This window comes from Mauremys mutica, chromosome 16 (genome assembly GCF_020497125.1).
Source record: "Mauremys mutica isolate MM-2020 ecotype Southern chromosome 16, ASM2049712v1, whole genome shotgun sequence".
NCBI classification, from domain to species: domain Eukaryota; kingdom Metazoa; phylum Chordata; order Testudines; family Geoemydidae; genus Mauremys; species Mauremys mutica.
Genome location: NC_059087.1, coordinates 258,447 through 286,399, shown reverse-complemented (window position 1 = coordinate 286,399; position 27,953 = coordinate 258,447). Strand labels below are relative to the sequence as shown.

Sequence of the window (27,953 nt, the reverse complement as noted above, 5' to 3'; positions counted from 1 at the left end):
ACTCAACATTAACAAGTCACCGGGACCAGATGGCATTCACCTAAGAGTTCTGAAAGAACTCAAATGTGAAGTTGCGGAACTATTAACTAAGGTTTGTAACCTGTCCTTTAAATCGGCTTCGGTACCCAATGACTGGAAGTTAGCTAATGTAACGCCAATATTTAAAAAGGGCTCTAGAGGTGATCCTGGCAAATACAGACCGTTAAGTCTAACCTCGGTACCGGGCAAATTAGTCGAAACAATAGTTAAAAATAAAATTGTCAGACACATAGTAAAACATAAACTGTTGAGCAATAGTCAACATGGTTTCTGTACAGGGAAATCGTGTCTTACTAATCTATTAGAGTTCTTTGAAGGGGTCAACAAACATGTGGACAAGGGGGATCCGGTGGACATAGTGTATTTAGATTTCCAGAAAGCCTTTGACAAGGTCCCTCACCAAAGGCTCTTGGGTAAATTAAGCTGTCATGGGATAAAAAGGGAAGGTCCTTTCATGGATTGAGAACTGGTTAAAAGACAGGGAACAAAGGGTAGGAATTAATGGTAAATTCTCAGAATGGAGAGGGGTAACTAGTGGTGTTCCCCAAGGGTCAGTCCTAGGACCAATCCTATTCAATTTATTCATAAATGATCTGGAGAAAGGGGTAAACAGTGAGGTGGCAAAGTTTGCAGATGATACTAAACTATTCAAGATAGTTAAGACCAAAGCAGATTGTGAAGAACTTCAAAAAGATCTCACAAAACTAAGTGATTGGGCAACAAAATGGCAAATGAAATTTAATGTGGATAAATGTAAAGTAATGCACATTGGAAAAAATAACCCCAACTATACATACAATATGATGGGGGCTAATTTAGCTACGAGTCAGGAAAAAGATCTTGGAATCATCGTGGATAGTTCTCTGAAGATGTCCACGCAGTGTGCAGAGGCGGTCAAAAAAGCAAACAGGATGTTAGGAATGATTAAAAAGGGGATAGAGAATAAGACTGAGAATATATTATTGCCCTTATATAAATCCATGGTACGCCCACATCTCAAATACTGTGTACAGATGTGGTCTCCTCACCTCAAAAAAGATATTCTAGCACTAGAAAAGGTTCAGAAAAGGGCAACTAAAATGATTAGGGGTTTGGAGAGGGTCCCATGCGAGGAAAGATTAAAGAGGCTAGCACTCTTCAGCTTGGAAAAGAGGAGACTAAGGGGGGATATGATAGAGGTCTATAAAATCATGAGTGATGTTGAGAAAGTGGATAAGGAAAAGTTATTTACTTATTCCCATAATACAAGAACTAGGGGTCACCAAATGAAAATAATAGGCAGCAGGTTTAAAACAAATAAAAGGAAGTTCTTCTTCACGCAGCACACAGTTAACTTGTGGAACTCCTTACCTGAGGAGGTTGTGAAGGCTAGGACTATAACAATGTTTAAAAGGGAACTGGATAAATTCATGGTGGCTAAGTCCATAAATGGCTATTAGCCAGGATGGGTAAGAATGGTGTCCCTAGCCTCTGTTTGTCAGAGGATGGAGATGGATGGCAGGAGAGAGATCACTTGATCATTGCCTGTTAGGTTCACTCCCTCTGGGGCACCTGGCATTGGCCACTGCCGGTAGACAGATACTGGGCTAGATGGACCTTTGGTCTGACCCGGTACAGCCGTTCTTATGTTCTTATATAGGGAGAGAATGCCTACTTTATGTGATTCAGGTTCAAAATTAAGAGTTTTATTAGAGCCAGAGCTGCTTTTGGAAGATCAAATAGCAGCTGAAGCCAGTAAGAGTTTTTTTCCATATGTCTTCGATTAGACATGTGACCTTTCTTCTCCGATGTGGGGACCTTACTACCATTATCCAGGCCTCTGTCACCCTGGGTCTAGATGGCTGCCCTGTGCTCCACATGGAATTACTCATTAGGACCACTTGGAAACTTAAGGTAGCACAGAATGTAGCTGCCCACCCATTGCAAAGTGTGTGACACAGAGAGCATATAGCAGTGATATTCCAAGAGCAGCATTGGTTCTCAATACGTTTCTGGGTGGAGTTCAAGGTATTGGTTTTAATTTAAAACCACTTGGTGCAAGACCCCATTACCTAGGATAGTGTTTCTCTCCCCGTCCCACACTACCACTTCTTAAGTCAGTGGAGGCACTCGAGCTAGAGCCCCCTCTATCGAAGGGAGAGGGAGCAGTCAACAGGGTGCTTGATTGGAAGACATTCCCTAACTGTCCAACTTGTGTCCCTCCCTTATCAACAAATGTGAGATTTTGTAAACCTTATGAGCATGCTGCAATGTTTATCGTTAAATAAATACCTGCAAGAATGGATGTCAAGGCTCATGGATGGAAGGGCTGAAGGTTGAAGTATGAACTAAGTCAAGTCTTAGGGTAGGTCTATACTTACCTGCCGGGTCGACGCGTAGCGTTCAACTTCTCGGCATTCGAACTATCGCGTCTCATCTAGACGTGATAGTTCGAACTCCGAACGCGCTCCCGTCGACTCTGGAACTCCACCACCGCGAACGGCGGTGGCGGAGTCGACGGGGGAGCCGCAGACTTCGATCCCGCGGCATCTGGACAGGTAAGAAGTTCGAACTAAGGTAGTTCGACTTCAGCTACGCTATTCGCGTAGCTGAAGTCGCATACCTTAGTTCGACCCCCCACCCTAGTGTAGACCAGGCCTTAGAGTGAAATAGGGAAGAGTGTGTCTAGTTTTTGTGCGACACTTAATTAGAAAATTTAGAATTGGAAACTTGCTGATTCAAAGTATTTTATTGAAAAGTATTCAAATTTCTAGTGTTTTGTTTTAATTTGAGGAAGGTACCAAGAATTCTGGATTGATGCCAGATAATTTATTCTAAAAAACAGGGCGTGTAGAGAATATCTCCAGCCAAGTTTATTGGTTTTTAACATCAGCCAGTCAGCAATGGCTATGGTATAGAGGACAGTAAGAGAAAGAGAGAGAGAGTAAGGAAGCTGATATCTCCATCTTAGATTTCAGTACGATAGTAATGCAATGGCTATAACATTAGCCTGTAAGAACCCCCTATGGGGCAAGGACAGAGCATGTAGGATCCTACATTTCCCATAGCTGAATTGACAGTTTTGGTGGTGGTTTGTTCTTATTAAAATTGTTCAGTAAAGTTTGTGACAGGAATAACACAGCGACAGCAGCTCTCTAAAAGCAGGAAGTGAGATCCTGGAGCCAATTTACATTCTAGAGGGGCTGGTCTGGCAACTGGTGGCCAGATACTTAGTGCAGATTTAGTGCTTGGATTCCTTCTGCATGTGCATGTGGGTATATGTCCCTGGCAGCTAAAGCCTCCTGCTGAACAGGATGAGAAGGTACTGTATATCACATCACAGCAAGCAGGGCATCTCCCAGAAACTTTGAAGAGGTTCCTTTTAAGTTACCCGCCACTCAAACGAAACTGTTTCTAAACTGCAATTTGGAACTTGAGCAATCCTCCTTAAATGAAAAGAGCTTTATCTAGGTGCAGATGGCAACAGTTACAGGCATTAACCAGATGTTGCAGTCTCTAATTTGATTGAAAGGATATAATTAAACAACAAACATTTAATGAAACAGTAAAATAATGGAGAGAAGGACTGAAACCATTTAACTGATGACAAGACATCCCAATAGTAATAGAGGTTGGGGCCCAGGAATTGAAGGGCCAGAACACCAACTTTCCTTCCTGAGAGGAGAGCCTGGATGTTGCCTTATGAATAGGGAACAGGAGTTTTGTTGTTGTAGATTTCCACTGTATTTTATGTGGGAACACTGATTAAAACCAGAAGACACTTCAGGAGATCAAACAGACAAATATGGTTTCTGTGGTCATTATTAAAAATATTTTTACCAGACCAATAATTTTCTTTGAAGATGCAGTTTTATAGATTGATTACCAGCAGGTCATTTGCATATTATGAGTGGATTGATTAAAAGTTTTGCACTGCATATTGTGTTATGATACAGGCAAACTAGCCTATGAGCACAGGAGGCATTTTAGATGTTAAAATTAAAAATTGAAGTATTTTACGAACATTGTTTTTTTTATCTGTAATGCATAAAAAGTGCTGTAGCAGCTCTGGTTTTGCACCTCTTGGCTGATGTTCAACCTCCAGGTGATAGTCTCATTCAGACTTGCTTTGTGATTCTTTGGACTAGAAGTAGGGGAGATATCACTTTGACACAGAACACATCTTTAGGTAGAGTTGAGTAATCTCTTTGCTGCTTCTTAACATAGCATTGTCTTCAGCTATAGTTCCACTGTCCAAGTGTGGTGGAAAACCAGGAAACTCGACTCCTTAGAAATTGTGTCAGTAACATGTAGATTTTTATTTACCTGTGCCTTGCACTGATGTACAAGTATGCTGTGCTGAAGTATCTTTGTTGAATACTTCACCATCTCTCAAGGTGGTTAGAAATGCTGTATTGAGTCTAAACAGAGTATTTCCCCATTCACTGCAGGGGTGATAGGCTGTGAGAGAAGGAGTAAGAAAATAAGGCAAAAAAGATCAGGAGATTGAAGTGGGAGGAAAACAGGAAGCTGCTGATTCCAGCAATGTTAAGTGGAGTGGGACTAGAGAAAGGAAAAATAGGCCAAATCTGGCAAGAGGAAGGGCAGAAATGATAGCATCCTTATAAATCATATAGACCTAAGATGGAGAAATTGAAAATGAATATTAAAAATACAGATCCAAGAGGCCACATTCCATTTGGCATTAGCAGGCTTTCATACTGAATATAAGGGGGAAGGGAATAAGTTCTGAGTCCTCTGGCCTTAGGATATTAAACTGCCAACAAATGCTGCTCTTCCCTTGACATTAAGTAGCATGAGTTCACACATCCCAATTTCAAATTCAATTGAACATTGTGGCTGAATTCAAATTTTAACATTATTGGATTAAATGTTTGTCTTAGAAGAGACTGTGTAGAGGAGAGAAGGGAAGAAGAAAAATAATAAATTAAAATAAACAGCACTAAATTAAAAAAGCAATTGTTATTGCACTGACAGTTGTCACATGAAGTATTTCATATAATGAAATTCCCAAAGTGAAGGTTTCTCCCACATCATCAGCTCAGCCATGATGCATATGCTCTGTATTCTATAGAGCACTGTGCATTTATTGCAGTGATGTATGAAAATTTATATTTAACAAAGAAATATAAATTAGCAAAAATGTGCCATACGCCAACTTACAAACATAAATGTTTCTCCTGCAGTGTAATTTCATGACTTTGAAGTACTATACTCCTAACCCTAATTGTTTTTACAGGCCCTAGTTTGTCACATTTAATTTCTCTGGGATTTAATGTTAAAAATAAAAACCAAGAGGTGCAGTTTAAAAAGTCTGCAGACTTTGCTGGTGCAGCAGGTTCTGAAGTCCTTGCTGGAGAGTTAGTATACTTGCAGTGCTGCCAAAGTGTTGTAATCTCCTTTGTCAGAACCTAAGCAGCTTGCTGCGCTTAAAAGATCCATCACCCTTTGCTATGAATCCTCTCAAGTTTACAGTAGCCTCCTGCTTCAGCAGGGAGAGTGTACATTTCTATAACTAAATAGCTGCCCACTTAACTACCTACTCTTTCATGTGCGCCTATCCAGCTTTAAAGTCTCCAGTGAATGAAGCCAGATGTTGGGCAGATGTGTCAAGGTGTGTGTGGGAATAGAATCCTTCCCCCTGGCCATGAAGTAACTCTCTACTGGCTCACATGCAGTCCTCCTGCAGGAAGAAGTTCTGACGTAATATGGATCTTCTGATCCCAATTCCCCTCAGGGAGTTTGAATGCAGGGCTGCCGGGCGGGGGGCAAGTGGGACAATTTGCCCCGGGCCCTGCAGGGGCCCCCATAAGAGTTGTTCGGGGGCCCTGGAGCGGGGTCCTTCACTCGCTCTGGGGGCCTCGGAAAACTCTCGCAGGGCCCGGGCTCCCGGAACTACTTCTGCTGCTGAATTACCACTGAAGCGGGACCCACCGCCTAAGTGCTGGGTCCTGCTTCAGCAGTAATTCGGCGGCGGGGGGCCTCCTCTTCGGGGCACTTCGGCGGCGGGTCCTGGAGCGGAAGGACCCCCCGCAGCCGAATTACTGCTGAAGCAGGGGCCCCCCACCGCTGGACACCCCAGGCCCCCGGAATCCTCTGGGCGGCCCTGTTTGAATGCAGTAGCACTCCAAGCCACTCAGGGATGAAACACCTGCTTTGTGCAGCAATGATTCCACAGCCAAAAGGAACTCAGAAGGGCTAGATTTTTCCCCATCTGTGCACCCGTCAGCCCATCTCATATTTTCAATGATCTATGATTGTTATTTGGAAACATACTCATTCTCATTCTGCTCCTTGCAAGTCAAAAATATCAGCTGCAGGTAGAGGCTGAGTCTGCACAAATTTCAGCCTAAAAACTAATTTAGGGGGAAAAAAAGTTGCATGCAAATAAAAACAGGGGACAGTCATGGAAACTATTTTGCAGCCTTAACTCTGCTTTGATGCAAAGATGACTGCTAAAATCGTTGCTGGTTAGATGACTTCACAGCTAAAGTAAATAAGCCAATTTCTCCACTCAGTTTAAGGCCAGCAAGTGTGAGCGTTGAATTCATCCCATTATCTGCTGTGTGTGACATCAGTTAATTCCTGTAGAGATGGTTTTATGCCAGCACAAACAGTATAATGATATCAGGTGGGGAATAAGAACCAGGAATGAATATAAAAAGAAAATGAAACACTGCAGCAAAATGACCTTTAAGCAGAAAATTCATCATGTACCCAGTAGCTCTGACGGTTGTCAGTAACAGGAAGCTAATAGCCTACATACCCTGTTGCCTTGGAAGGACAGGTCTCTCTCCTGTTAACAAGACACTGGCAAAATGGGGTTTGGGGGGGACACCTCACTCTGTCTGTGCAGTAGGACCCAGACTGTAAGAAAAAAGTGTGGCACTAATTATTTCTCTAAACATAAACATCTCTCTCTGCCCAGGCAGGCTTTCCCAATCAACCCAAATAAGAGGTGAGTCTGGTAAAAGCATCATAACTCCCCAGCCTCATATATTCGGCTATAACACCTTCCTCAATTCAAGCATAGATGTAAAGACGTTATATAGTGACATGAGTGTAGGCGTGTAACCTGAAGGGAAACCCAGGGCATACATAGCCTTCTCTATGGAGAATCCCACAAAACATCCACAGGCTGAGGTGTTGGAATCTTGTAGTTGGAGACCTTTGGGAGCTGGAAAAATGCTTGCTTACCACTTAACCGTCATAAGCAAGGAGATTTTAAGGTATTTAAAACATTTACACTTCACTTATTGATGTCAATGAAATTACAAATGTTTTGACTAATTCTTAGAATAACAAAGAACTAATCAGTAAATGCTGAAGCTATAGCGATGCGATAAGAACCTGAACACAACAAAGCATTTACAGAAACAGCAGATTCAACCATCACGCTTCAGGAAAAGGAAGGCCTGGTACCTCCCAAAGGCTGGCTCTGCTGGTCTGACACAGCCTTAGATTAATATCATTTGTCTCATTTCCTATGGATTAGCTGCTCCTAACACTCAGCATGTTCCTCGTTCCCTACAGATACCCCAGAGTTGGGAGCAGACTCATGTTGCTTTCGTTTGCTTACTTAACATTTCTTCAGCCTCAGAGCCAAATGCAGAACGTCCAGTATCTCATTTCTGTTTCTCTCTCTGTATATACACCACACAGACTCTCCTGTCTTGGACCTATTCTTTACATAATCCCCACACTCAATGCAAGAGGGTTTGCAATCAGCCAAGTGCAGCGAACAGCCATGAAAAAATACCTCCCAGCTGCAAACAGATTAGTCCGAGCTTTGTATCAAGGCTGCTTCGGGATCCTGGAGCTGAGCGCATCCTGCGTGCAGGTACAGAGGGACCCGGCCCCTCCGGAGCCGCTGGGTGAGCTAGTACAGCCAGCCAGGTCCAGCTTTACAACAGCGACCTTTCCCGAGCCGCCTCGGCTACTCCCAGTCCATGCGGGACATTCCGGGCGCAGCCAAGTGTCACTCACCCGAATAGAGCCGCTCAAAGCAGAAAGTCAGCGCCAGCCCCGAGAGGGCGAGTGCCACGGTGGCTGCGGGACACTCCATGGTCCCGGCTCAGCGCCTTCATCAGCGCAGCAGGGACCGGAGCCTCCTGCCTCGGGAGCTTCTGTGCAGGGGGCTGGGGTGCAGGGAAGGGAAATACAGCGATAGCGGGGACACCCTGCAGCATCTGCTCTGCAACTGCAGCCCCCAGCAGAGCGAGGGATCCAATTACGGGCCATGTGACAGGAAAGAACAGAAAACCAATACCCCAACCTGCTGCAGCTCCTTGGCCCGGCCTGATCCGCCTTACTTCTTCCCGTTCGGAAACCAGCTGGAAGCTGGGACTCAGATTCCCTAAGGGCATAAGGAAGGTTTCACAGAGATGGGCATAATTTCTAGCTCAGAAAAGCCTCCCCTCCTTTCCCATTAGCGCAACAGGGAACTTCTGGAGCCCCTTTTCAGTGTTAAAAATTCTAAATTAATCGTTTACTGTATTCCACAAATCTTCCTCCTCTTAATCCTCTCTTCTCCGATTCGGTTTTTATTGGGCAATTCACTAAAATTAGAAATGCACAGCCACCAAATCCATCAGATTAGGTGAACGGCCTCGTTGTTTCTTTGAAATCCAATACTTCTCTGAGTGCCAGCTGTCAGCAATACCTGAGCTCCTGTGTTTGCTCCCTCGAGCCAAGTGAAATTTCAGTTGAGTTCAGAGAGAGTTTGACACAAAGCACATGGTATTTTCCCACAAGATGATGGGAATGAGTACAGACAAAGCCTCTTTTTACTGACAAAAATTCATCTGCTTAACTCCATACTAATTAAAACATACATTCCCCCTGCTACGCTTCCATACTCTCTCTGTTGATCTACTGCTCCCCATACACACGCACATCTTTTGTTTACATAGAGTGCATACACACTGTAGCATAGCAATATGTGCACAGTGTTTGGAATGCCCCCTAGCAGTAATTCTAATTATAATAATTCCTGGGACAGGAAAATGCTTGTTGAACTAGACCATTCAGAATCAGGGTGTGTCTGGAGAATGAAATCATAGTAGCTCAAGGTATCTGCCTTTCCACTTGCCTTTTTAAAAAACAAAACAAAAAAAGCCAGGGTTTTAACATCTATTTTTGGAGCATTATACTGTCAATTAAAGAGTAAGGCCGTTCTAAATTTGATCTTCTGGACCCTACTGCACCATGGAACCATTTCCCCCTTTTGATTCCCCGACCACATTTATTTTCAATATGTGAAATACTTATTGCACTTACTTATGGAAATTTAACTTGAGTAAGGACTATGTAAATACTTTAGTCCTGAAATATTGTGTTCAGATTGGGGCACCACATTATTATCTTGAGGTTCCTTCCAGCTCTACATTATCAGAGAGATCCAGACAAATTGCAGGGAATTCAGAAATGATCAGGGTGCTGGGAGAATTGACTCATGCAGAAAAATTTGAAGGATTTTATCTGTATTGGGTGGCTAAGAGATGACTCTGGGGGATATCCACTAATCTATTTTAGGTATTTTTCAGGTGTCCATCACAGTAGTATTGAAGGATTGATTATAACATTCTACAACTATTGGTAATAAACACCAATAATAAAGAATATGCCTCATGGTTTGGCCTGAGCTGCAGCAGCACCCAAACAATATGAGGAGAGATTACCTTCAAATTGTGGAGGTGAATGCGTGGTTACGCAGGTGGTGTCGGAGAGAGGGCTTTGGATTCTTTGACCATGGGATGTTGTTTCGGGAAGAAGGATTGCTAAGAAGAGATTCACCTAACAAAGAGAGGCAAGAGCATCTTTGCAGGCAGGCTTGCTAACCTAGTGAGGAGGGCTTTTAAACTAGGTTCGCCTAGTTGACCTAAGCCCAGAGGTAAATGGGGAAGTGGGATACCGGCAGGAAACACAAGGAGGAGGGTACAAGATGGGAAGCCTCCTGATTCATACTGAGAAAGTAGGGCACTTGGCTAATTATCTTAGGTGCATGTACACAAATGCAAGAAGCCTGGGAAACAAGCAAGAAGAATTGGAAGTCCTGGCACAATCAAGGAATTATGCTGTGATTGGAATAGGGTGACCAGATGTCCCGATTTTATAGGGACAGTTCCGATTTTTGGGTCTTTTTCTTATATAGGCTCCTATTACCCCCCACCCATCCCAATTTTTCACTTTTGCTGTCTGGTCACCCTAGATTGGAATAACAGCAACTTGTTGGGGCAGTTCACATGACTGGAGCACTGTCATGGATGGGTACAAACTGTTCAGGAAGGACAGGTACGGGAGGAAAGGTGGAGAAGTTGCACTGTATATAAGAGAGCAGTATGATTGCTCAGAGCTCCAGTATGAAACTGGGAAAAAGCCTGTTGCGAGTCTTTGGGTTAAATTTAGAGGCAAGAGCAACAAGGGTGATGTCGTGGTGGGCGTCTGCTATAGACCACCAGATCATATGGATGAGGTACACAAGGCTCTCTTCAGACAACTAACTGAAATTTCCAGATCACAGTTTTTGGAGAGTGTTGGGGACAACTTCCTGGTACAAGTGCTGTGGAATCAATTAGGGGCCATACAAACAGGGAAGAATTGGTAGGGGAAGCAGAAGTGGGTGGCAACCTAGGCAGCAGTGACCATGAGATGGTTGAGTTCAGGATCCTGACACAGGAAAGAAAGGTGAGTAGCAAAATATGGACACTGGACTTCAGAAAAGCAGACAGACTCCCTTAGGGAACTGATGGGCAGGATCCCCTGGGAGGCTAATATGGGGGAGAAAGGCGTCCAGGAGAGCTGGCTGTATTTTAAAGCAGCCTTATTGAGGGTGCAGGAACAAACCATCCCAGTGTGCAGAAAGAATAGCAAATATGGCAGACGACCAGTTTGGCTTAACAGTGAAATCTTCAGTGAGCTTAAACTAAAAAAGGAAGCTTACAAGAAGTGGAAATTTGGACAGATGACTAGGAAGGAGTATAAAAATATTGCTAGAGCATGCCGGGGTGTAATCAGGAAGGCAAAAGCACAATTGGAGTTGCAGCTAGCAAGGGATGTGAAGGGTAACAAGAAGGGTTTCTACAGGTATGTTAGCAACAAGAACAAGGTCAGGGAAAGCGTGGGACCCTTACTGAATGGGGGAGGCAACCTAGTGACAGATCATGTGGAAAAAGCTGAAGTACTCAATGCTTTTTTTGCCTCGGTCTTCACAGACAAGTTCAGCTCCCAGACTGCCGCACTGGGCAACACAGTATGGGGAGGAGGTGAGCAGCCCTCAGTGGTGAAAGAACAGGTTAAGGACTATTTAGAAAAGCTGAACATGCACACATCCATGGGTCCAGATCTGATGCATCCAAGGGTGCTGAGGGAGTTGGCTGATGTGATCGCAGAGCCATTGGCCACTATCTTTGAAAATTCATGGTGATCGGGGGAGGTCCTGGACGATTGGAAAAAGGCAAAGAAGAGGATTGGCCAAAAGAAATCTGATGAGGTTCAACAAGGACAAGTGCAGAGTCCTGCATTTAGGATGGAAGAATCCCATGCACTGCTACAGGCTGGGGACTGACTGGCTAAGCAGCAGTTCTGCAGAAAAGGGCTTGGGGAATACAGTGGATGAGAAGCTGGATATGAGTTAGCAGTGTGCCCTTGTTGCCAAGAAGGCTAATGGCATATTGGGCTGTATTAGTAGGAGCATTGCCAGCAGATCGAGGGAACTGATTATTCCCCTCTATTCGGCACTGGTGAAGCCACACCTGGAGTATTGTGTCCAGTTTTGGTCCTCCCCACTACAGAAGGGATGTGAGAGAGTCAAGTGGAGGGCAACGAAAATGATTAGAGGGATGGGGCACGTAATATACAAGGAGAGGCTGAGGGAACTGGAGTTATTTAGTCTGCAGAAGAGAAGAGTGAGGGGGGATTTGATAGCAGCCCTCAACTGTCTAAAGGGGGGTTCCAAAGAGGATGGAGCTCGGCTGTTCTCAATGGTGGCAGGTGACAGAACAAGAAGCAATGGTCTGATGTTGCAGTGGGGGAGGTCTAGGTTGGATATTAGGAAATACTATTTCACTGGGAATGTGGTGAGGTACTGGACTGGGTTACCTAGGGAGGTGGTGGAATCTCCATCCTTAGAGGTTTTTTATGACTCGGCTTGACAAAGTCCTGGCTGGGATGATTTAGTTGGTGTTGGTCCTGTTTTGAGCAGGGGATTGAACTAGATGACCTCCTGAGGTCTAATATTCTATGATTCTAAGGTAGAGGAATAATGCAAAGGGGTGAGAAACATGGGCAGAAAATAACCAGGAGATTGAAATTATAATAATACAGCTATGAGATCTAGGTAAAAATAATCCATTTCTGAATGACAGAAATGCAAGACAATAATTCAGAAAGAGACTTAGGGGTGACAGCCATCAGCTAATTATCTATGAGTTTGCAATGTGACATAGCTTTCTTTGACAGGGTAAAAAGCCTTGTGGATGGGGAGAAGCAGTAGATGTGGTATATCGTGACTTTAAGAAGACTTTTGATACTGTCTCACATGACTGTCTCAAACAAACTAGGGAAATAAAACCTAGCTGGAGCTACTATAAGGTGGGTGCATAACTGGTTGGAAAACCATTCCCAGAGAGTAGTTATCAGTGGTTTACAGTCAAGCAGGAAGGGCATATCAAGTGGAATCCCACAAGGATCAGTTCTAGGTCTGGTTCTGTTCAGTATCTTCATCAATGATTTGATAAAGGCATAGACAGTGCACTTATCAAGTTTGTGGATGATACTGAGCTGGGAGGGGTTGCAAGTGCTTTGGAGGATAGGATTAAAATTCAAAATGATCTGGACAAACTGGAGAAAGGGGCTAAAATAAAAAGGATGAAATTCAATAAGGACAAATGCAAAGTACTCCACTTCTGAAAGAACTATCAGTTGCATACATACCAAATGGGAAATGACTGCCAAAGAAGGAGCACTGCAGAAAGGAATCCAGGGATCATAGTGGATCACAAGCTAAATAGGAATCAACAGTGTAACATTGTTGGGGGGGGGGAAGCAAACAGCATTCTGGGATGTATTAGCAGGATGTATTAGCAAGACACAAGAAAAACTGATTACCTACCTCTTGTAACTGTTGTTCTTTGAGATGTGTTGCACATGTCCATTCCTACTTAGGTGTGTGAGCACCCTGAGCACCAGGGCCGGTGCAAGGAAATTTCGTGCCCTAGGCAAAACTTCCACCTTGCGCCAACCCCCCACCCAGCTAAGCCTGCCCCCCCCGCGGCAGCTAACCCCACCCAGGGAGATTCCCCTCCCGCCGCAGCAGCTAACCCTGCCTGGGGACCCCCCCCCTCTGCGGCAGCTAACCCGGCCTGGGGAGCCCCCCGCAGCTCACCTTGGCTCCGCCTCCTCCGCTGAGCATGCTGGCACCGCTCTAATTCTCCTCCCCTCCCAGGCTTGCGGCACCGATTGGAGGAGACTTAGAGGGCTGTGTGCTCAGCGGACAAGCTGGTGCCTGGAGCCGGCCCTATCAAGCAGGTGCTTGGGGCGGCCACTCCGGAGCGGGGTGGCACTTTCAAGGATTCAGCGGCAATTTGGCGGAGGGTCCCTCACTCCTGCTCGGAGCGAAGGAACTCCCGCTGAATTGCCGCAGATCGCGATCCCGGCTTTTTTTTTTTTGGCTGCTTGGGGCGGCAAAACCCCTAAAGCCGGCCCCGTCAGCGGAGGAGGCAGAGTGGAGGTGAGCTGGGGTGGAGAGCAGTTCCCCTGTGCGCGCCCCCCCCGCGCCAGCTCACCTCCACTCCACCTCCTCACCTGAGTGGGGTTTTAGGCACCCCCAACCATTAGGCGTCCTAGGCGGCCCTACTGAGCACAGCTATCAGAGATATTTCCCCTAGTGGTATGAGTCAGCTTGGCTCTGGCACCCTCTGGTGTCATGCACTCATACAGCTGGTATGAGTTCCTACTCCTCAGTCCTTTCTTACCCATCACTTTGAGAGTGGGGCTGGTGGATGGGTTTTGGAATGGACATGCATAACACATCTTGAAGAACAACAGTTATTAGAGGTACGCAATTGTTTTTATTCTTCGAGTGCTTGCACATGTCCATTCCAATTTAGGTGACACACAAGCAGTACTATCAGAAGTGGGCTCAGAGTTCAAAGACAAGCCGCCTGTACAACCACTTGGCCAAAGTGGGCGTCATCTCTGGCCTGTTGTGTGCTAGCACAGTGCTAAGCAAACATGTGCACTGATGACCAGGTCACTGCTCTACATATGTCCTGGATTGGAACTTAAGCTAAGAAGATTGCTGAAGAGGTTTGGGCCCTGGTATACTGGACAGTCACTCTTGGCGGAGGGGGAACGCCCTCAAGGTTGTAGCATGCTTGTATGCAAGAAGTAATCCAGGATGAAATCCTCTGTGCAGAGATGGGAAGCCCTTTCATTCTGTCTGCTATTGCTACGAAGAGCTGTGGCGACCTAAGGAACAGTCTGGTCCTTTCAATATAAAAAGCCAGAGACCGCCTGACGTCCATGGAACGTAGGCGTTGCTCCTCCCTAGTTGCGTGAGGCTTAGGGTGAAAGACTGGCAGAAAGATCGGTTGGTTGTAGTGGAATTGAGACACAACCTTTGGAAGGAATTTAGGGTGTGGCCACTGCTGTACCTTGTCCTCAAAGAAAACTGTGTAGGGTGGCTCTGCCATAAGGGCTCGGAGTTCTGAGATCCTTCTGGCTGAAGTAATTGCCACCAGAAAGGCTGTTTTCCATGTAAGATATAGGAATGAGAACGTTGCCATCAGTTCAAAGGGCAGTCCTGTCAGTTTTGAGAGAACAAGGTTCAAATCCCATGGGGGGAGGAGTTCCCTCACTTGAGGGAATGCCCTCTCAAGACCTTTGAGGAAGCAAACTACCATTTCATGTGAGAACACTGATCTATTATCGATCCTCGGGTGGAACGCTGAAATGGCCACCTGATGGACCTTAATGGAGGAAAGGGCTAAGCCCTGCTCCTTCAAAGACAAGAGGTAGTCCAAAATGAGTTGAATCGAAGACATCAGAGATGGGTGTGGGGAGTGGCGACAGTGCCAGTGCCTTATGTTGGACCCCGAATCTGATCCTGAAGACGAGGGAGAGCTGGATGATTGAGGTGACCATGGCTGTGCCGATCCTCCCAGTGCCAGGGGGACCAGTGCCACGGAGACATCTCCAGTGAGGTAATAAACGGAGGCTTTCCCCTAAAGGCCGATCTTGAGATGGTCCTGAAAGTAGTGGTTTCAGTGCCGCTAGGCGGCACAGGTGGTGCCGCTTCAGGTGCCTTAGAGGGGCTCGGTACCGGCAGAGTCATCAAGTCTTTAGCAGAAGCATGTGCCTCTGGGGTTGATGGTACTGCAAAGTCATCCATTCAGTACTGGGCAAGGGGTAGCACCTCACCTCTGGGCATTTGTGGCACCGGTGGTAATGCCGGAGGCTGCCATGGTGCCAGTGAGGGAGAGCAGCCCTGCACAGGTCTCTCTCTATCCCTATCTGCCCATTTGTCCATTCTTGGTGCCAGGGAACTGGTCTTCTCCCGATGTCCTATGTACCTCTTCTTTGGCACTGGTGAGGAAGAATGGTGCTGTGAGCTCTTAGAGGCGGGCGGTGTGCTCTGCACAGATACAGACGTACTTGGTGCCAAGTCAGATCTCAACTCTGAGGCGGGCCTCAGTGCTGCCTCCATCAGGAGGACTTTTAGTCTTGCTGTCTGATCCGTTGGCATCTGTGATTTAAAATCACGGCAGGTCTGGAAGCAATCTTTCCTGTGCCTGACACCCAAACAGTTAAGACAACTCAAGTGCAGGTCACTGGTTGGCAAAGGCTTTGCACAGGAAGAGCACTGCTTAAACCACGGTGACTGAGGCATGTCACAGTACCTGGAGAGATGGACTCATTCTCCAGACACAGAGAAGTCCTAGCTACTACTCTAAACTATCTATACTTAACACACTACACTAACTAATAAAACTATTCACAGAATTTTCAATTAGGAAACCACTAACACACTTTGCCCAGGCAAAGGGGTCGGGGGGGGGGGGACTCCAACAGCCACAATGGGTGGTAAGAAGGAACTGAGGAGTAGAGGCTTGGTGGTGCCCCTTATACCGGTGCTATAAGCATGTGACATCAAGGGATGCCAGAGCCAAGCCTATGGATATCACTAGGAGAAAAATCTCCGATAGCTGTGCTCAGGTTGCTCACATATCCAAGTTGGAATAGATGTGTGCAACACATCTCGAAGAAGCCATTCTTCTGCTCTACTCTGTGCTGATTAGGCCTCAACTGGAGTATTGTGTCCACTTCTGGGAGCCACATTTCAGGAAAGATTTGGACAAATTCGAGAGAGTCCAGAGAAGAACAACAGAAATGATTTAAAGGTCTAGAAAACATGACCTATGAAAGAGACTGAAAAAACTGGGTTTGTTTAGTCTGGAGAAGAAAAGACTGAGGGGAGACATAACAGTTTTCAATTAAATAAAAAGGTTGTTACAAGCAGAAGGGAGAAAAAATGTTCTCATTAACTTCTGAGGATACAACAAGAAGCAATAGGCTTAAATTGCAGCCAGGGCGATTTAGGTTGCCCATTAGGAAAAACTTCCTAACTGTCAGGGTAGTTAAGCACTAGAATTTAAATTGCCTAGGGAGGCTGTGGAATCTGTCATTTGAGATTTTTAAGAGCAGATTAGACAAACACCTGTCAGGGATGGTTGAGATAATGCTTAGTCCTGCCTTGAGTGCAGGAGACTGGATTAGAAGACCTCTTGAGGTCCCTTCCAGTTCTACAATTCCAATACAGCCCAAACTTGTGTGTGTATTTGTAAAGGCATGGGTATATTCTCCATTCTCAATTTAAAGACTTAAAGTGATGGAGAATCAGCCCATCTCTAGGTAAACTGCTCATTCCCTCATATTTCTAGTCTGAATTTGTCAAGCTTCATTTTCCAGCCACTGGATCGTCTTACCCTTTGTTGGCTAGTTATTAAATAAGACCAGACTGCACACCTAGCCATAGCAGATTTTTCCAGCTAGAATTTGTACCACTTTTCTTGTTGTGATTGATTTCATAATGTATATGAAAAATGAATTAATAGATTAAACTATAACTTAGTCTACAGTAAACTATAAACAGTCTGTCTTATTTCATTGGGGTTCAGTTCCCATTATGGTATAAACTGTGTTCCATTTCAGCTAGAACCACCTCTAGACAGTCTCCTTTTTGTCTGTAGCAACCCTGGCTTTCTATCCAATATGTGAGGAAACAATTTTTCTGATTGGAAACTGCAAAGGTTAATGATTATGTCTGATTTATTGAAAGGAATTGCATTTGACAGAATGGACTCTACAGGCTGAGGGGGACTTGTGCAGAGGTACCTGATATGGGCACAGTCCTTGGACTGAACAAGCCCTTGCAAATATCTGCACCATTTTGGACCTAGAGGATAGATGGCCCAATATATCCTCATATGCAAACCCCTAAATGCAGTAAAAAGAAATGCTGCAGGGATCTGGCTGCTGTGGGAGGCTTGTAATGACAGCTACCTCCAGTAAAGAAATTTTTTTTTCACACGCAGAGACTAAGCAGGGTCTGCCAGGTGGAAGCACTGTGCTAATTTATTTCTAAGCTTTTATCTTTCAGGCTCTAAAACCAAAACATCAGAAGAGCTGGTACCAGCTGAAGAGTTATAAAATACCATGGTTATAGTGTCGCGACAAAGTCTGTGTTCAGTGTTCTGTGTTGCATGTTCTCTGTTGCATGTTCTGTGTCTGTCTCTAGTGGTGTCCTGTGCTAGCATTGGGTCCAGAAAAAATATACTACACTAGACAGAGCAAATGTCTCTCTACTTCCCCCATGTCCATCCAACTTATCAATCACCACTTGTGTCCAAAAGACTTTGGTCCCCAGTGCATCAGGTTTATTTTTAAGACCTTAACCCATAATTGCAGGGCCCCATCTTTCAGGTCCCCAAAAACCTCTTAAGTACAACTGTTAAAAATAGTATTGGTACAACACCTGGAGGCTTTTCTTTGAGAAAAATCTGTACAGGATAGTAATTCAGAAATCACTTTCTAATGAAGATAACATACTGGGACACAATTAAATGTCAATGCAAAGTGGAGTCCTTAACTAATCACAAACATTATCCATTGCAATTATACAAGATGTAAATTACAATTAAGGGAATTGATTAAGAATTCAGGGAGAAAATGTTCTTGTCATTATCCAATTTGAGGGGTGAGAGTAGGGTGTCACATTTCAGTTACAAACACACTGGTGGCGTGGTTCATATGTAAGTGTGCCACAGGAAGAGAATTCTAAGACAAAGACTTACCATCCTTTTTAAGGAGATCAGTGCTTCATTTCATGTACCATTTATACAAATTTGGACCAGCAAAAGAATCCTGGGTAGCCATTTTAAGAACTGTAATCCCTTCTATCTGTATGTTCTTATATAGGCAAATCTTCCTTTGCCTTCAGTGGAAGTTTGCAGATATAAAAGAGCTGTACAAGCACAGCAGGGGCAAACAGTATTTGAATCCATCCATATGTCTCTCATCACCATACTATCTGATCATCTAATTGCTGGAAGAAGCACTGGCATTAGGGGACAGTGAAGAGCCAGGGATTTATTCCTTTAAAACAAAACAGCAGTGACATTATTTTTAAGAACTGAATCTTAAGTGAAGGGAAAGCAACATATCCCTTCACCTAGATGAGAAAGGGAAGCCCAAGACATGAAAGGTTTTCAGGTTGGGCTACTTTTTCATGTTACTATCTTACTGTAAAAAGAGCTTGTGGTTGAAGTTAAAATGATCAAGGAGACAGGGAGGGATGTCCGTACAGTATGGTGGCTTGGCTATGGGTCAGTCTGTAAAGGGAGAGGTCTGCCTGAGGGGCCTGCTTCTCTGGTACAATGTGTGAAAACAGGCAGCAAGGACTGCTCTCATTTTTCTCCAGTAACAGCCTAAAAGAAGAAGAAGAAAAAAAGGAAGAATGAATGTGAAGTCCCAAAATACTAGAAGTTAAACAAGTTTGAGAAAGCAAAGTGACTTTCAGAGAAGGTCCAAGAACAGAATGGGCTGTAGCTTTCTCAACCTCATGTTTCTACTTGGAGAGAGATGACTGAAATAGGAAGCCAAACCACAAACTGAGGCTGATGCCTAGAACCATTATTTCTTTCACCTGACATACAAAAGTCAAATTTGCACCACTTATTCCTCTCTCTGGCATCTCAGCTGAACAGATGTAAATGAAGGCAGAAATTGACCATAAGAATACAGCAGAAATCTTCCATGGCAAAAGTTATATTCTAGGTTGGTGTAGAGAAAGCTATGCTTGCTGCAGTCATCTTGCTGTGCTTCTGTTGTATTCTGATTACAAACTTCCTATCCTTTGAAGTTGCACTAATTCTTGTTCTGATGTAGTTGAAACCGCAGGATTTTGGTTGAGTTTTTGATTCCAATTATTTTGTCTGGAAAAAAGACAAAATAGCAGATGAAACTAATGTTGGAGATGGGTGTTAAAGAGCCATAAAAAAACCCACACCAAATGGTTAAGCACATTGGCAACTGGACTGAATTAGATGGAAATGTAACATTCTGTAGCAATTTTAGAAGAACTCCTGGTGGTGGTGAATTTCAATGCATAGCCCATTGAAGGATAATCATTCATCCCCCTATTATGCATTCCCAATTACTAGAGCTGCGCAAATAATTCACAATAAATAACCTATTCAGGAAATGTAGCCTCTCTACAAGGCAGAATAAATGGAGGGAGGGGAGACAGCATGGCAGAGAGAGACAGAGACACACTGTGTGTGTGTGTGTGTGTGTGTGTGTGTGTGTGTGTGTGTACTGTGGAAAAAATGGGATAGGAGGTGAGGGGGTAACAGGTGCCTATATAAGAAAAAGTCCTCAAAAATGGGACTGTCCCTTTAAAAACGGGACATCTGGTCACCCTTCCTTTAAGTACGCTGACCCCACTCTAAGTACTCTGCTTTTTTAAGTAGATCAGCAAGTTGAGACAGCAGCTGCTGCCAGCAAGCTCCCTCTATCCTGAGCCCTGTCATGCCCCCCTCCCCCGGTCAATGGAGATGGGTATAGAAGTGGAGGGGAGGGGGACTCCCTGACATTAGCACCCCTCTTCCCCCCTCCCCCTGCACAGCAAGCAGGAGGCTCCCCAGAGCAGCTCCAAGGCAGACGGCAGGAGCAGCACATTGCAGTGGGGGGAGGGACAGCTGAACCACCCTTCAACTGATAGCCTGCTGGGCAGCTACCGCACAGGGAACTTAGGGGAGCGGATGGTGGGGGGCTGCCGGTCCACCCTGATTCCAAGCCCCCACCAGCTAGCTCCAACGGATGCTCTTTCTGCAATCAGTGGACAAAGCAGGAGGCTGCCAAATGACGTTAGAAGGGAGCATTGCACAACTTTAAACGAGCATGTTCCCTAATTGATCAGCAACGTAACAACAAAACAACGTTAACCGGGACGACTTTAAATGATGAGTTACTGTAATTCCTGTTTGAACTAAAACAGATCTTTTAGAAAAACATCCAATCTTGATTTTAAAATTTCCAGTGATGGAGAATTCCCCACAGCTCTTGGTAAATAGTTTCAATGGTAAATTGCTCTCCCTTAAAAAATTGCTTCTTATTTCCAGTCTGAAATTGACATCCAGTGAGTGGAATTTGTTAAACCTTTGTCTGTTAGATTGAAGAGCTCATTATCAAATGTTTGTTCCCATGTAGGTACTTATAAACTGTGAACAAGTAAGCCGTAACCTTTTCTTTAAACTGAATAGATTGACTTCCTTGAGTATATGATTATAAGGCATTTTTCCAATCCTGTAATCATTCTCATGGCTCTTCGCTAAATTCTCTCCAGTTTATCAACATCCTTCTCATTCTCTCTTTCTCATGCTCAATGACTGTTCCATTGTGGATAAATACTTATATAGTCAGAGAGAGAGACTGACTCTGTAGTCCAGTGGTTAAAGCGCCTAAGGGGAATTGCTCTGGGGCTTAAGTAAGAGACAGACATCCAAATTTCTAGAGGGAGACTACAGCACACATGCTGAGAGACAGAAAAACAGATGCCTAGGGAACCTTTACCTTGAAAAATTAGGCACTACGTGAATTTAGACTCCTACTGGGTTCGGCAGAAGTCTGGTGGATCACAGTGGAGCCAAAACTGGGATTTAGGTGTCTAAACTCAAAATTTAGTGACCTAAATCTGGGATTTAAGCAGTTAAATATCTTTGTGAATCTGCGCCTAAGTTTCAAGCCTTTATGGTAATGTAGAAAAGCTTGAAAATGTGAACCCTAACCGCTTCAAAACTAGAAGAAAAATCAAAGAACCAAAAGGCTTCACATCCAATTTTCTCTTGTCACATTCACAACAAGCAATGGTGTGTACATGTAAGTGCCTGGTCCTAGCTGAAAACACCAAGGTCAGATCCTTGTCTGTCTTTTATTTAACTATCTCAGTGCCAGAGTTCTGCAGACACTGTGTATTCTATCTCGTCTCATGTACAATAGTATAAAACATAACTTGGCATATTCAAAACTCTACTGGAGAATACACTGTAGATAGCAATCTTTCATGACTCACCAGGGATAAACTAGATAATCTAAAATGGCTTTTCTAGTGCAAATAGCTTTACAGCTACACACACAGGCCCTCACCCTGCCTCAAGCTCGACTAGTGCAGATCTCTAGGACCATGCAGGATCCCATGGGCTTCAAAGAGTCCTAATACTATATATTTTTTTCTAAATTCCCTAAAACATTTGTAAAATACAAATGCAGCAACATGTAGCATATACAGATCAACAGAATATATGATGGTGGATGGGCTATGAAGGCTTTATTGGAAGTTTTTGGAAGTTTGAAGTTATGAACTGTGTAACTTTATCTCATTTTACAAATATGTTTTGAACAAAAGCTAACAGAACATCATGTGCTATGTATATGCCTCATATTATATGGAAAAAAAATCACAAATTAGTTTAAATGCAGGGCTAAGAAACAGCCAGCATGGGCTCTCATGCCCTATCTACACTTTGTGATCCCACCATCAGTTTGTCCCACCTCATCAATTCTACTGGCAGACCATGTGCTGATGGTTAGCTGGTGGTTTTCCATCCTCAGCTCCCTAACCAGTCTTGGGGGGAGGGTGGGGATGTGTGAACATCTCCCAGTGCTGCTGTGCCTCCCAGGCCTGGGAGGGGAGAATATATTAATTGTGATGGTTTCTCCCTGTGGGAATCTGTAACGTATATGGACTCTGAGAAATGTGGGGGTGATGAAGAGGGCTCTCCATGAATTCTCTACATGATTCTATGTGTGAGGACATTGTAATAATTGTGGTAAGTATCTGGATTCTATGGGAGTCTGCATCAATTGTGCATGAGGGCTGTGTATGGGGATTCTGTGTTAATTGTAGGAGGCAACATTAAATAAGTATGTTTTGTAGGAGGAAAATTTAAATGGGTTTGTGTTCTGGGGAGAGCCAGAATTAGTTGATTTTTGGGTGACAGAATCAATTTGGTTTGTATTTTCAGTGAGGGGTAGAGCATTGGTGGTCTCTGGGGCTTCATTGAGTACTACTGCCATTTATGTTTTCCCATCTCACTTCTTATAAATTCAGTAATGGCAACTGTCTTTTCAGAAAAGGAGCCATAGAGAATTTTAAGTTTCATTATATTATTTTTTAGATCTCTCTGCCTGTAAAGCCAGATGCCATAGTCAAAATGAATCCACATGTACAGGGACAAGAAGAAGTCACAAAGACCTTTAATTGTAGGCTAAAATAGCTTTTCAATACATTAAGTATTCCAACTTTGAACTTTGCTAATGTAACTTTTTTTGGGAAAATTCCATACTTGGTGGAAAAGAGAACCTTTTGCAGGCTCGTGTGTATATATAAGATATTTTAATCTTCTCTGCAGATATATATTACATCTCTCTCTTAAAAAACTATGGAATTTAAAAGCAAATGATTACCTTTCTGTAGGACTTTTAAATTATCCTATAGGTTTCTATAGCAGGTATACAATTCTCTGTTAAATTCCAGAGGATGGTTCAAAGACTATTGTGAGGCTGGCTGCCCAGGTGCCAGCTCAAGCCAAGGCCCCTAGGCTTCACTGAATACTAACAAAGGCACAGCTGGAAAACAGCTGTGTGCTAGCATTGCTAAAATAGATGTAAGTTTGTAAGAATGTGTTTAGATTTGATTAAATGCTTGTAGGATGCTGCATGTATTGATCTCATCTATAACATCTGTATCCCATTGTATAAAGTTATATTGACTGCATTGCAAACCTCTGTAACTGTGCAACTCACCAAATAGGAAAGAAGCATTAATTAATATAAAGTGATGGTCCTGCACAGAAGGCCCACTGAAACCAAATGAGCCATTGTGAAACATCAAAGGACAAAGACTTGGTTGATTACATCCACCCCTCATGAAGAGGAGACAGGCACAAACACTTGTCCCATCAGTTTGCATTCTGGGAGAGGGCAATATTTCTAAGAATAAGCAAGGGATCCCAAAGCTGAGTTAGCGCTAGAGGACATAGAAAGCTTGTATATCTCAGCAGCTTCTATCACCTTTTGGAACTTAAGACTGTAATTCATTTGTGTGTGTGTTTACCTGGCTTAACTTTGTAAATAACTCTCTTTTCTTCTTTTTAGTTACTAAATCTTTAGTTATAGGATTGGCTACAAGCATTATCTTTGGTGTGAGGTCTAAGGCGCGATTAACTTGGGGTAAGTGACTGGTCCTTTGGGGCTGGGAGTAACCTGAATATTGTTGTGATTTTTGGTGTAAAGGACCATCTATCAGAAAGGTGAATTTGCCTGGGTGGCAAGACAGATGGAGTACCTGAGGGGACTGTCTGTGACTCCACGATTAGGATGCTATAGTGCTTGAGGAGTTCACCCTTGTGTTGCCGGCCCAAGGGGGCAACAGCGGGGTTTGTTGCCCGGTGTGTGTTGCACTAATTAACACACCAGGGTGGAGAAGGAAACCAAGTTTATTTGAGCTCAAAAAAGTGCAAGGGAGAAATAGCAATCTCAAATCCTGCACACCCGCACGCAGGCGGGGTCCCAGCATTTATACCCCCCTTGTTTTTCTTTATCTGTACTTTCCCATCGTGGGGGCTACTTTCTCATGCATATAACCTTGATTACAGCATCTGCTTTCCGCCTATCTTATCTAGTATTGGCTGCATCTAGTGCCAACCGGCCTTGCAGCGGCTAGTAGTCAGCACATAGCACGGAAGGTTACAAAAGTTTAGTAAGGCTAACAGAAGCGCTTCACATAGAGGTACTTTGGTTCACATAGGCCCAGAGCCATCCTCCCGAGTTACCTAGATTTATGCCTAGTGACAACAACACATGTCAATCTGTCTCTCCGCCATCGGTGGTTTTTACAGAGTTCTGCACACGGCCCCAGTCTCCAGCTGTTCAATCCTTCACCGGGGGGTTTAATAGTGGGGGTCCCAGCCAGAGCCCCCAGACCCCGCTGGGGGGAGGGGCGCAGGGCGGGATGACGCAGGGGCTTGTGGGAGTTGTAGTGCGCCCTGGCCTACAACTCCCATCAGCCCCCGCAGACTCAGCTAGGGTGACCAGACGTCCCGATTTTATTGGGACTGTCCCGATATTTGCTTGTTTGTCCCGCGTCCCGACCAATGTTAGGTCGGGACACTGGACAAACAAGCAAAGGCTCCGGAGCCCGAAGGGCTCGCGCCCTCCCCTGCCCCAACTCCGCCCCCTCCTTCCCCCATTGGATCCTTCCCCAAATCCTCGCCCCCATCCCCGCCCCCTCACTGCCCCATTGTCTCCCTCCCCAAATCCCCGCCTCTTGCCAAGCATGCCATGCCCAGGAGACTCAGGGGAGTGCGGGGCCGGGGTGAGTGTGAGTCTGGCCTGGCCCCGAGCAGGCAGGACTCGGGCGCGGTACCTGGAGGGAGAGTAGGGGGGCGGCCCGTGGGGCTAGGTGGCGGCTGTTCTCCCCACCTGGGCAGGGGACTCGGGAGCAGCCGCTGCTGCAGCTCCCACTGCTGCTGGGGGAGGAAGTGGCCAAGCACGTGGCGCTCGGCGGCTGCGGCTTTGGTGCCCGGGCCCGAACCCCCCGAGCCCGGGCCTGCTGCGGGGCAGCGCGCACACTGCGCTCAGCCCCTGGCCAGTCGCGTTTGGGCTGGCTGCCCAGCTGGTGCAATCCCGTGGCGGAGGCATCGGAAGCCCAGTCCCGATCGTTCCCCTGCAGGACCCGAGCGGGATGCGGGGGACTGGGGCCTGCTGCCCCCACTCCGAGGCCGCCCGCAGGATTGCACCAGCTGGGCAGCCAGCCCAGACGCGAGTGGCCAGGGGCTGGGTATGCGCAGCGTGCGCGCTGGGTCCCCGCAGCAGGCCCGGGGGGTTCGTGGGCACCAGAGCCGCAGCTGCCAAGCTTGGCCAGCGGCCGCTTCCTCCCCCCGCGGCAGTGGGAGCTGCAGCAGCGGCTGCTCCCGAGTCCTGCTGCCCAGGTGGGGAGAACAGCCGCTGCCTGGCCCCGCAGGCCACCCCGTACTCTCCCTCCAGATACCGCACCTGAGTCCTGCCTGCTCGGGGCCAGGCTGGACTCTCACTCACCCCGGCCCCGTGCTCCCCTGAGTCTCCCGGGCCTCCCTCCAGCGCTTGCGGAGGGAGGAGGAATCGGGGGTGGGGAATTTTTTTTTTTTTTTGCTCTGCCGCCATTTTTTCCCCCTCTGCCCCCCCCCGCCCCCCCGTGTCCCGATATTTGACCTGGGTGATCTGGTCACCCTAGACCCAGCGGGCGGCGCTTTGGGCGCGACAGGCTCCGCTTGCAGGGCCAGGCCTGGAGCGGAAGTGACATCAGCGGTCTGGAGGCCGCCTGTGATAAGCGGGGGACTTGGGTCCATTGGGCCCCCACAGCGACCCCCCCTGCGAGGTGTTTGGGTCCGGCCCGCCTCCCCTCTAAGTGCTCCCACAGCCCCCACCCCCGCTTCCCCCCCCGGCACCCCCAGCACGCCTTTCCTCCCCCCCGCCCATCCACAGCCCCCCATCTCTACCGCTTCCCTCACCCAGCCACAGCCCCCCTGGCGCGTCTTTTCTCCCTCCTAAGCGCTCCCACAGCCCCCCCGCCTCCCCCTAGCGCCTTTCCTCCCCGCCCAGCGCCCCCAGCACCCCTCACCCAGCCACAGCCCCCCCGGCATGTATTTCCTCCCCCCCATGGGCTCCCACAGCCCCCCCGGCACCCCCATCACCCCCCAGCACCTCCAGTGCGCCTTTCCTCCCCCCCTGTCCAGCCACAGCCCCCCGCATCTCCACCGCTACCCTCACCCAGCCACAGCCCTCCTGCCTCCCCCCAGCACCCAGCCACAGCCCCCTCGGAGCGTCTTTCCTCCCCCCCACGGGCTCCCACAGCCCCCTCCCCACCCCCAGCGGGCCTTTCCTCCCCCCCCCGCCCAGCCACAGCCCCCTCAACCCCTCCGCCTTCCCCCTCCCGCCCAGCCACAGCCCCCCCGGCATCCCCAGTGCGTCTTTCCTCCCCCCCACGGGCTCCCACAGCCTCCCCCCGGCCAGCCACAGCCACCTCCCCTCCCGGCACCCCCAGCACGCCTTTCCTCCCCCCCCGCCCAGCCACAGCCCCCCCATCCCCACAGCTTCCCTCACCCAGCCACAGCCCCCCACCCTCCCAGCGTGCCTTTCCTCCCCCCCAGCTCCCCCAGCCCCCTGCCCAGCCACAGCCCCTGTGACCTTCCCAACCCCCTATGGCCCCCCCCCATGCCCCCGCACTGCTGTGAGCTTCCCCAGTTCCTCATGGGCCACCCCCTTCCCCACACACCTGCAGTGTGCCGCAAGCTTCCCGGCCCCCACGGTGCCCCCAGCACACTGTGAATTTCCCAAGCCCCCTTGGTGCCCCCAGCCCCCCTGCATCCCTAGTGCGCCTCGACCTTCCCCACCTCCAACCCCCCCAGCTCCCCGTGACATTCTCTAACCCCCCCTCAGCCCCCCACAACCTTCCTCTTCCCTCCCGCACCCCCCAGCTCGCCCTGACTTTCCTCGTCCACTCCAATCTGAACGCCCGTTCCTCTAGCCGAAACCAACCCACCCCCGTCTATCCCCCCATCCGTTGGGCTCCTCAGTCCTTTCTTCTCCCTCCAACACCTCCTAGGCCACCCCAACCTGCACCCCATCCCTACTTTCCCCCGTACATGCCTTCTCCCATAGCCCCCTTCCGCCCCCTCTCTCCCTCCGCAACACGCCCCAGCCTGCAACAACTTTCCCCAACCTACACGGTAAGGGCAGCCTGCCTTGCCATTTGTGGTTGGCAGGCGCTAGGACCCTGGGGCAGGAGACAGAGACCCACCTCCAAATACATCTTGAGCAGGGCACCTGCCGCCTATGAACAGAACATTAAAAACACCTCACAGACTGACCAGGGTGCCTAGTGACTTCATGTCCTCACCGCGCTGCCGGAGCCTTCTCGCCCGATTTCTCAGCATCTGATTGTGGAAGAGGTGGACGATAAGGTGCGAGGAGTTGACAACGGCCATAAGTGCAGCGATGATCGCAGCGGGCTCCATGGTCGCACTGCAGTGCTGTGGCGTCCGCGCTGTCACTGACCAGAAAACGTGCACGAACTGATTTCCCGCTGGCGGGAGGGACTGTTGAATTCTGACAGTTACCCAAGACCACCCTCGACACAGTTTTCCCCCCAGCATGCATTGGGGGGAAATCCCAGAATTCAAATGGGCAGCGGGGAGTGCGGGGACTGTGGGATAGCTTCCCACAGTGCACCGCTTCCAAAGTCGACGCTGGCCCCGTTAGTGTGGACTCACAAAGTTGAATTAGTGTCCTTAGTTTGGATACACAAATTCGACTTC

The 27,953-nt window shown here is 47.0% G+C and overlaps 1 protein-coding gene and 1 long non-coding RNA gene across 2 annotated transcripts in view; both read right to left on the bottom strand.

Annotated features, from left to right (window-relative positions):
* KREMEN1 (kringle containing transmembrane protein 1) overlaps positions 1-8,180 on the bottom strand; it is a 46,989-nt gene extending 38,809 nt beyond the window's left edge. The window contains exon 1 of the mRNA XM_044990186.1: positions 8,026-8,180. Within this exon, the coding sequence (XP_044846121.1) occupies positions 8,026-8,104 (79 nt within the window). The 5' untranslated portion in view covers positions 8,105-8,180. The remainder of the gene's footprint in view (positions 1-8,025) is intronic.
* A 9,174-nt stretch (positions 8,181-17,354) lies between these two features.
* Positions 17,355-27,558, bottom strand: LOC123350804. The gene is made up of 3 exons (XR_006573836.1): positions 27,507-27,558; positions 18,074-19,532; positions 17,355-17,433 (listed from the first exon to the last, which is right to left on the bottom strand). It is a non-coding gene; the product is annotated as an uncharacterized LOC123350804 (long non-coding RNA).
* Between the last annotated feature and the right edge of the window lie 395 nt (positions 27,559-27,953).